Source organism: Stegostoma tigrinum, chromosome 35, assembly GCF_030684315.1.
Source record: "Stegostoma tigrinum isolate sSteTig4 chromosome 35, sSteTig4.hap1, whole genome shotgun sequence".
Lineage (NCBI taxonomy): Eukaryota > Metazoa > Chordata > Chondrichthyes > Orectolobiformes > Stegostomatidae > Stegostoma > Stegostoma tigrinum.
In genome coordinates, this window is record NC_081388.1 from 17928301 (window position 1) to 17939094 (window position 10794).

At 44.6% G+C, this 10794-nt stretch overlaps 1 protein-coding gene across 1 annotated transcript in view; it reads right to left on the reverse strand.

The window, feature by feature from the left end:
* LOC125447517 (microfibril-associated glycoprotein 4-like) overlaps positions 1-10236 on the reverse strand; it is a 53669-nt gene extending 43433 nt beyond the window's left edge. Inside the window, exon 1 of the mRNA XM_048521960.2 lies at positions 10113-10236. Within this exon, the coding sequence (XP_048377917.1) occupies positions 10113-10199 (87 nt within the window). The 5' untranslated portion in view covers positions 10200-10236. The remainder of the gene's footprint in view (positions 1-10112) is intronic.
* Between the last annotated feature and the right edge of the window lie 558 nt (positions 10237-10794).

Genomic DNA, 10794 nt, shown 5'->3' on the forward strand with positions numbered 1-10794 from the left:
ACTCTACCCTCAGATGTTGCCAGACCTGCTGAGTTCCTGCAGCATTCTCTGTAGGAAATAGAGAATGTGACTCTTGCTCAAGACAGGGAGAGAGACTGGAAGCAAAAAACAAAGGGAATGTCATCTTAACTCAACGTTTAATAAATTTATTTGAGATCACTGAGGAGGTAACGAGCAATACAGATAAAGGGAAAACTGTGTACATAGATTTGCAGAAGGCACTTGATAAAATACCAACTCAAAATTTGTTATGCAAATTATAGTGATATACAGTCAGAAGGCTTAGGACCTGTGCAGATAGAGCTGAGGAATCGCAAAGGAAAAAAGACCTTGATGGGAGTTACGTAGCAGTAGTCAGGATGTGGGGAAGAAAATAAAGCAGGAGATGCAAAAGTAACAGAAGTACTATTACAATAAATCAGCCAGTCTTCAATATGCAGGTGGACTGGGAAAATCAGGAAGGTGGCGTATCTCAAGAAAAGGAATTTGTGGAACGTCAAGGAGATCTTTTTTGGAGCAGCTGCTGGTAGAGTCCATTCGGCAACAGGTAGTTCCAGATTTGGTGATGTGTAATCAGACAGACTGGATTTGGGACCTTAAGATGAAAGAACCCTTCAGGGGAAGAGATCAAAATATGATGGAATTCACTCTGCAGTATGAGAGAGAGAAGCTGGAATCAGATGTAACGGTACTACAATTAAGTAAAGGTAATCACAAAGACATGAGGGGGGAGCTGGCCAGAGTTGATAGGAAGGGGAGCCTGGCAGGGAAGATGGTGGAGCAGCAATAGCAGGAATTTCTGGAGATAATTCAGGAGGCACAGCAGAAATTCATCCCAAGGAAGAAGGAACACACTAAAAGGAAGATAAGATAACCATGGCTGACGAGCGAAGTCAGGGACAATGTAAAAGCAGAAGATAAAGGATATAATGTGATGAAGATTAGTGGGAAGCCACAGAGTTAGGAACTCTTTAACAAACAACAGAGGGTACGAAATAAAATCAGCAAAGATGGAAACATTGAAACATGAGAGTAAGTGAGCTAATAATATATCAAAGGATATTGCAAAATTTGTTTGATACCTAAAAGGTAAAAGAGGGCAAAAGTCAGGGAGCAGAGGTGACTAAGGAGAAGGTTCTGGGGGAAGCTGAAAAGTCTGAAGATGGATGAGTCACCTGGACTAGATGGACTACACCCCAGAGTTCTGAAGGAGATAGCTGAGGAGATTGCGGAGACATTGGGAGTGATCTCTCAGGAATCACTGGAGCCAGAGAGGGTCCCAGAGGACTGGAAACTGGCTGCTGTAACAGCCCTGTTTAAGGATGGAGGGAGGCCAGAAAACAGGAAACACTGGGCTGGTGAGCCTGACCTCAGTCATTGGTGAGGTTTTACAATTCATCATTATGGAGGAGATAGCAAACTTCTTGGAAGTCATGCCTGACAAATCAATTAGAATTCTATGAGGAAATTATGAGCAAGTTAGATAAAGGAGAACCAATAGAGGTGATCTATTTGGATTTACAGAAAGTCTTTGACAAGGTGCCACACTGGAGGCTACCAAATAAGATCCCACAGTGCTAGAGGCAAGGTACTGGCATGGATTGAGGATTGGCTGATCGGTAGAAGGCAGAGAGTGGGGATAAATTTTCAGAATGGCAGTGGAGTTCTGTAGGAGTCAGTGTTGGGACCACAACTATTCATGTTATACCTTAATGATTTGGGCAAAGTTGCTAAGTTTGCAGATGACACAAAGACAGCTGGAGGGATAGTTAATGTTGGGAAAGTGGGGAGGCCACAGAAGGACTTGGACAGGCTAGCAGAGTGGGCAAAGAAGTGACAGATGGAGTACAACTTGGGAAAGTGTGAGGTTATGCACTTCGTTAGAAAGAGTCGAGATGTAGACTATGATCTAAACAGGTAAAGGCTTCAGAAATCTGAATCACAAAGGCACTTGGGAGTACTAGCTCAGTGATCATTTACAGTTAACTTGCAGGTTCAGTTGGTAGTTAGGAAGGCAATGCAACCTTAAAGTTAACATTAATTTCAAGAAGGATTGCACACGAGGGCAGAGATATACTGCTGAGACTGTATAAAGCTCTGGTCAAACTGCAATTGGAATATTGTTTCAGAGATAGTAGGAACTGCAGCTGCTGGAGAATCTGAGATACAAAGTGTAGAGCTGGATGAACACAGCAGGCCAGGCGCTCCTCCGGTCCCTATTTATTTTAGAACCCCCTTCCCCTCCCCCATTTCTGAAGGAGGGTCTAGGCTTGAAACATCAGCTTTCCTGCTCCTCTGATGCTGCTTGGCCTGCTGTGTTCATCCAGCTCCGCACTTTGTTATCTCTGCATTTGGAATATGGTGAGTAGTTTTGGACCCTATATCTACGGAAGGATGGCCTGGATTTGGAGAAGGTCCACAGGTGGTTTATAAGAATGACCTCAGGAATGAAGGACTTGTCATGTGAGAAGTAGTTGAGGACTCTGGGTCTGTACTCAATGGAGTTTAGAAGGACAAGGTGGGGAGATTTGATCAAAACTTACAGAACACTGAGCAGCCTGGATAGTGTGAACATGGAGACGATGTTTTCACTAGCAGGAGAGACCTGAGGGCACAGACACAGAGTGAAGGGATGACTGTTTAGAACTGAGATGAGGGGAGATTTCTTCAGCCAGAGGGTGGTGAATCTGTGGAACTCATTGTCACAGAGGGCTGTGGTGATCTTAGGTTGGCAAGGTGTAGCAAGTGAAGTGTCACATGGATCAGTGGGCTACAGTCTCAACCATTTACAACTTATCTTGAAGTTGATACACAAAGATAGTTAGGAATGTAAATTGCAAGGAGGACATAAGGAGCCTGTAAAGAGATGAAAGATGGGCTAAATGAGTGATCACAATTTTGGCAAATAGCCTATAATTAGTGAGCGTGCCCAATTTGACAGGGAGAATGGAATAGTAACACGCTATTCAAAGGGAGAAAAAGGTTGCAGAGGGACCTGAGTGCCCTGGTACATGAATCACAAAGAGTTAATCTGCAGGTACAGCAATTAGGAAAGCAAGGCAAATGAAATATAAAAAGAGAGAAGTTTATTTGCAGCTGTATAGAGCGTTAGTGAGACCATACCTGGAGTACTGTGGACAGCTTCGGTCTCCTTAATTAGGAAAGGATGTAAGTGCATTGGAGGCAATTCAGAGAAGGCTTACCCAACTGATACCTGGGATGAGGGGATTCATCTAATGAGGAAAGGATGAACAGGTTGGAACTATATCCATTGGAGTTTAGAAGAGTAAGAGAGGTGATCTATTGAAGCATATAAGGTGGTGAGATGGAATGATGCTGAATGGATCTTGTGAGGGCAACTAGAGCTAGGGGAACCATTTATAAAGAAGGAGGGGAGTGAGTCTCTTCTCCAGACAGCAATTGAGGTGGGGTAATTAAATATTCTTAACGTTGTGGCAGAGTCATTAACGTGGCACATTGTTGTAAGAGAGATAGTCACATCAAAGATGGAGCTATAGGGAGAAGCTGAATAGGCTGGGGCTATTTTCCCTGGAGTGTCAGATTCTGAGGGGTGACCTTATGGAGGCTTACAAAATCATGCAATAAGGAAAACAGCCAAAGTCTTTTCCCCAGCGTAAGGGAATCCAAAATCAGAGGACACCCAGAGGGCGATGAGCTCCCTCACCTTGTGGGCCAATGTCTGGCAGGTGGAGTATGATGTTGATAAGTGTGAGGGTCATCCATTTTGGTAGGAATAACAGCAAAAAGGACTACGTTTTAAATGGTAAAAAATTGTAGCACACTGCTGTGCAGAGAGATTTGAGTGTCCTTGTGCATCAATCGTTAAAAGTAGGATTGCAGGTGCAGCAGGTAATTAAAAAGGCAAATGGAATTCTGTCTGTCATTGCTCGAGGGATGGAGTTGAAAAAACAGGGAAGCTATGCTGCAGCTGTATAGGGCCCTGGTGAGGCCACACCTGGAGTACCGTGTGCAGTTTTGGCCTCCTTACTTGAGAAGGAATATACTAGCACTGGAGGGGGTGCAGAGGAGATTCACTCAGTTGATTCCAGAGTTGAGAGGGTTAGATTATGAGGAGAGACTGAGTACGTTGGGATTATACTCATTTGAATTCAGAAGAATGAGGGGACATCTTACAGAAACATATAAGATTATGAAGGGAATAGATAAGGTGGAGGCAGGGAGGTTGTTTCCGCTAGCAGGTGAAACTAGGACCAGAGGGCATCACCTCAAAATAAAGGGAAGCAGATGTAGGACTGAGGTCAGGAGGAACTTCTTCATCCAAAGGGTTGTGAATCTGTGGAATCCCTTACCCAGTGAAGCGGTTGAAGCTATCTCACTGAATGTGTTTAAGGCAAGGCTAGATACATTTTTGAACAGTAAAGGAATTAAGGGTAGTAGGAGCTGCGTGTCAAAAAGGATCAGCCATGATCTTATTAAATGGCTGGGCAGGCTCGAGGGACCAGATGGCCTACTCCTGCTCTAGTTCTTATGTTCTTATGACATTGATTTAAAATGACAGGGAAAAGATGTAAAAGGGACCTGAATGGCAACGTTTTCATGCTGAAGGTGCTGCATGTTTGGAATGAGCTGCCAGGGGAAGTGGTGGAGGCTGGTACAATTACAACATTTAAAAGGCATTTGGACAGGTGCTTGATAGCAAAAGGTTAGAGGGATACGGGCCAAACACAAGCAATGGGATGGATTGAGTTTTGGAAACTTGGTTGGCATGGATGAGTTAGGCTGAAGGGCCTGTTTCCATGCTGAATGACTTAGATTGGTTCTTGTCTAACAAGAGAGTCAAAGAATATATGGGCAGGTGGAAATGTGGTGTTGAGGCCACGATCAGATCAGCCAGGACCTTATTGAGGGCTATAACATGGAGGTGCAAGTGTTGGACTGGGGTGGACAAAGTTAGAAGTCACATGACATCAGGTTGAGGTCCAACAGGTTCATTTGAAAGGGACTATGTTCCAAAAGCTTGTGATTTCAAATCAGCCTCTTGGGCTATAACCTGATATCATGTGACTTCTAACTTATCGAGGGGCAAAGTGGGCTAAATGGCCGAAATGTAATATATCTGTCACGTTATAGGAAAAGTGAGTTCAGGATGTGAGTTTGCTCGCTGAGCTGGAAGGTTCGTTTTCAGACGTTTCGTCACCGCTCTAGGTAACATCATCGGTGAGCCTCTGACAAAGCACTGGTGTTTCGTTCCGCTTTCTATTTATCTGGTTACGCAGGAAATGACATCACCAACCCAAGGAAACCTAACCAGATAAATAGAAAGCGGGACATAACACCAGCGCTTCGTCGGAGGCTCACCGATGATGTTACCTAGAATGGTGACGAAACGTCTGAAAATGAACCTTCCAGCTCAGCGAGCAAACTCACATCCAGAACCTCAACCTGAGCTACAAATCTTCTCAAAACTCGCTAAAAGTGAGTTCATTCAGTGTTGGCTTATTCACTTACCAGTGGTAATTACTGCTGGACTCACACTGGGTAAGAGAGAAAGGTTTGCATTTGTATAACACCTTTTACAACCTCAGAATATCACAGTGTGCTTTACAGCCTATGAGATACTTTGAAAGCTTGGTCAGTGTTGCAACATGAATGGGACCCCTCATCCTGTGGGTATTTATGGAGATTCCAACAGGTCTCAGCCCTCATGAAGAAAAATAAACAAATGACCTTGTTGAGGATTGTCAGTCTGACATCCTCATGTTTTCTTTGTAAGGGAAAACAGTTTTGTTTGCTCACTGAGTTGCTGACACTCGCAGGTCATCAGCTCATCGAGTTTTGTAAACTTTTCTGAATCCTTGTGTGAGGGGGAGGCTACTGCCTTGGCAAATGGTCTGGCAAAGTGAAAAAAAAGCTGCAAAAAAAAGCATAAATGATAAGATTAAAAAGTACTTGCAGAAAACTCACAAGGATCAGGCTGAGGAGATGCAGGAATGACCACTGAACATACAGTGAAATAAGATTCAGTTGAAGATAAGGGATTAATCATTAACTTTGTCATTCTTGATTTCCTACGAAAGCTGCAGAGGTAGGAGAGGTTGGATTATTGGAGAGAGAGAGAGGACAGAGCACACACCATGATTGCACTCTGATACTTCCCTTTGATGTTGAGGTAAACACAGATCAATGAGTGAACAAGGTGCATTGATATAGTGTACTTCATAGATCTACCAAGGCTTATCAACTGACAAAACAAAATCACTTTGAAAGTTCATAACAATGTGGAAAAATAAAACAAATTTTTGCACAATCTAAAGAGCCATGAGATAAATCTTCTGATTATCTTAATAAAAAGCAAAAGAACTGCAGATGCTGTATATCAGGAAGAAAAGCAAAGTTGCAGGAAAAGCTCAGCAGGTCTGGCAGCATCTGTCGCAGACCTCTTTCCCATTCCCCACAAATCCTCAGAAGGTGCAATAGTTACTGTTGCATTACCTCGATGAGGCTTGGTTTATCTTCGCATTGGAAAGGCCGTGTTTTTCTCAACAGTGAAGAGACAGCTTTGGGTAAGAGCCCATCCCCTGGGCAGGGAGACCACTACTGAGCCAGGCCTATACTTTGCAGCTAACACGAGAGGAGTGATCTCTTGAGGCATTTCCAGACACAGGGGATAGAATCTTCTCAGCCCCTGAATGATGTGGGCGACAGAAGGCCAGACGAGAAAGTATGGGGCGATTGGAAGAAATGAGTTCTTGATGTTGACGAGAAACATATTTGCATCCACTTACACTTCATCGATGTGCAGTTTACCATTCTCCCACTTGTCGGACAGAAGCTAGACAATAATATTCAGGGCAGGAACATCAGAATGGGCGTTTGGCAACTCTGTCTCACTGCTGTTCCATCTAGGAGATCAGTCACCAACATCTCAGGGCCGCATGCATACCCCCCTCTCCACGGAAGTTGGCACTGGACATGTACCAGCCTTGCCCATCCTCACTCAGCTCTTGCAGTACAGTACTCCCCTTCCATGTTGCACTTTGGAATACACCAGCCCCTTTCATTGTAATTCCACTGCCAAGGCACTTTGTGAGCAGGGACAGACACCCAGCTCAGGGCCCAGCCTTGTTTGATCACTTAGCAGTCACTCACTTTCTGCCTCGAAGCTTCTCTGCCTTGCCTTGCCTTTTTGCACTGTGCTGCCTTGTTCAGGCTGTACAAGCTCACAGCCTTACTGCCCTGCTTTGCTGTTTAATGCAGACACAAAGCCCAGGCATCATGCTATGAAGCGTGACCTTGCTGCTTTCCATCCTCATCTGGCTCGCCAATGCAAATAGCTGCCACCACATGCAGAGTGGGCAGAGTTAGTGTTTCATTCTCGGGGCGGGGGGGGGGGAAGAGTGGGGTGTCCCACTGCTGTGCTACATGGCCCCCTTCAAAGAGCAATCACGCTGAAATAGACAGCCACGCAGTACAGGAGGAAGACATTCGCCATCAGAAAATACTGCATCTGCACCTTACACATTGGCCTAGTGTGTCAACTAAAAATCCTGGCCTCTGCTAAACCACTCACTCAATGGAACGATTAAACCAAGCGCTGGGAGGCAGAAGCACTGGTTTTTATGGTAATTCCCAAAGTATTCCCACATTCCCAAAGTAGAGAACACCTTCCAAGTTCCCAAAGCCTACACGAAAGACAAGAGTCGCTCATTTCCTAGCTTGAACTCTGAAACTCCATTCCACTCTATTACCCTGACTGTAACGCTGCCTGCCCTGGGTTCAGTGCAGTGTGGGACTGGGGGGAAAGAGGTCCACATTACCGCTGCCATACTGTACAATGCACCACCATTTGTGAGCCAAAAGGTTAGAGCAGCAGTTGATGAGCCAGGGCTAGGTTTGCAACGTCCGTGCAGATGGAATCCCACTGGGCTCCCTGTCAGTGTCCCTGTGTTTGGAGGGTGAATTTTATTTGTGTGGCTGTAACTGCTGGATGATCATTGTGCTATGAGGAGATGAGGATGTTCTTCAGATGGAGCCAGCTGTGTTGGACAAATGCACACACAGAGGACTAGCCTGTGAACAGTTCAATGGAACGGAGTCGTGTGAAGACACTGTTCACTGACTGTAGATATTTAAATATTGCTGAGGTCAGCATTCCTTGGATAATCCCAGCTGTAAGGGCAGCTTAACTTTTTGGATTGAATTCTGTGGTTAACACTAAAACTATGGGAGCTTCCACAACATCGGCCTCAATCATTAATGAGTTCTGAATTGAGTCCAGGGCTTGTCCAATCCTGTCTGTTTTCTCTTTTTTAATTCTTCTTACTTTTTCTCTTGTTTTTATTTCTTTTTGTCTTTGTTTTCTTTTGAGACTGGAAAAAAGCGAGTGAAAGGGGAGCCTCCAGTGGCAGCAGCAATGACGCAAGGATGAGTCAGACATGGTTGCACCCCAGGCCCAGGGTCTCCCTTGAGCGCAGCTGACCCCACCCAGCCTGGACCCGTAGGCCAGCATGAGGCTCCATGTCCATGGGCTAGGCCCGGGTGCCTGAAGGAGGAGAAGTGGCGGTCTTGGTACAGTGTTGCGGTACCCTGATGAGGTAGTCTTGTTTGGGCGTTGGAGCTTCCAGCCTGGTATTCCAGGGGCCCTCATGGTGGTCCTGCTCCAGGTATTCCACCACAGTCCTTACCGCATCACCACCTCTACACGATTTTCACTTAGCCAATATTCACTCCTCAGACTCCACCCCGAGTAATATCTGGCTATCACTTTATTGTTGATGGGATCTTGTGTGTGCAAATTGGCTGTCAGATTTCCCGCAACAGTGTCTACATGTTAAAACGGGGAGGCAATGTTCTAGTGGTATCATCGCTGGACTGTTAACCCAGATATTGTTCTGGACACCTGGGTTAGAATTTTGCCACAGCTGTTGGTGGAATTTGAATTCAATAAATATCTGGAATTAAGAGTCTAAGGATGACCATGAATCCATTATCGATTGTTGGAAAAAGCCCATCTGGTTCACTAATGCCCATCACGGATGGAAACTGCCATCCTTACCTGGTCGGCCTACATGTGACTCCAGGCTCATAGCAATGTGGTTGACTCTTAACTGCCCTCTGGGCAATAAATGCTGCCTAATCAGTGACACCCTCATCCCATGAATGAATAAAGCTAAAAACAGTGCTTCATTGACTGTAAAAAAGGGTGCTATATAAAGGCACTGCTTTCTTTCCCCTCCCTGCCGATGTATTTTTTTGTTTCATTTCAAGTTTGTCTCTGCTCCAGTTGGCCACCTGGAGTTATCAGCGATATATTCCATTGTGACCGGCCATCACTGCATAGCCCGTTTCTGACTGCACTCCACAATTTTGAAATCGGGAGCTATATCTGCCAATCCTGGCCACTCCCTCCCTTCCTTTATTGACACGTCTACCTCAACTGGAGACCAGCTAACCCAGCACAGAATAGTCACGAAACCAGGGATCCATTTCAAAAAGTGCCTTTAACCATTGGGGTGATCCTAGCAGCATTTAGTTACGCAATTTTTAAAAATTATTTTGCAATAACATAGACAGTCATCGAGCTTTAAAATTACGTTCACCCCACAGGATGTAAGTGTGAGAGTTTTAAATGAGGCCATTTCTGTTGTCAAAAACCACGCACTGTCTTGCTTATCTGTTATTCTCTGCCTACTTCCCATCTCCTTCATCTAACTATCTTCGGCCCTTCTGCAAAGGAGTAAAACTCTATATATTCGGAGGTGACCAGTCTTGGGAACAAAGGTACAGGAAGAACCCGCACCCCCCCCAAAAAAACTGTTCCACAACCCAGATTGATCATTGAGGATCCTGATAAAAATCCCAACTCCTGCCTTGGTTCCAAACCCTTTTCCTAACAAAAACATTTTCAGATTCAAATATAGAATTTTTTAATACACCATCCAACTCTGTGGCATCAACATATTTTATGGGGAAGAAAATCTTAAACCACACGTGGTGTTAGTAAGTACATCCTAGCTTGGCCCTGTCCTAACTTTATTTTAGGGGCTCATGTCATACCACTGAACTGCTTATCTTTGCAATAGACCAAACACTAATAGACAGCCATTACTAATATTATTAGGAAAAGGCACCTCAATATCATCTTCACTGATGTCTTGATGCATGCTGATGGTCCCACGTAATGATGAAAAAAACAATCTAAAACAATGTAGGAGCATTCGTTTGCTGCTCACTGCTTTACATCTGTATCGAGTCTTTCTTTCACTTTCAATTTCCTCATCAGAAACAGCTCACACAGGATTGGAGCTTTTTGCTGCATAAATTAAAGGTGGAACCCAGCTTACTTCTTGCAGCAGTGATAATGGGAACTGCAGATGCTGGAGAATCCAAGATAACTAAGTGTGGAGCTGGATGAACACAGCAGGCCAAGCAGCATCTCGGGAGCACAAAAGCTGACGTTTCGGGTCTAGACCTTACAGCAGTTCTTACTTCTTGCAGCAGTGCCTGGAGCAGGGTTCCTGGAATGGATTGCGGTGCTGGGATGTCAGTGGGCATACAGGCCATTGTGGAGACCCTCCTACCACACCATGTCAAGCAGAGCACTAGATGGGAGGAAGCTGTATTTTAATTATATCTTAATACCTTCTGTAACTCAAAACGGCATCAGAGCATTGCAACATATCACAAATTTCATTATTTGTTTGTTAAATACAAGTGACAATAAATCGTTCAATTCAGTTCAGGGCTTAGGTTTTGGTGCAATCACGGAGAGGAAAATTAGTTTCTTTTTGTGCTCCCATCAAATTTTTGAAT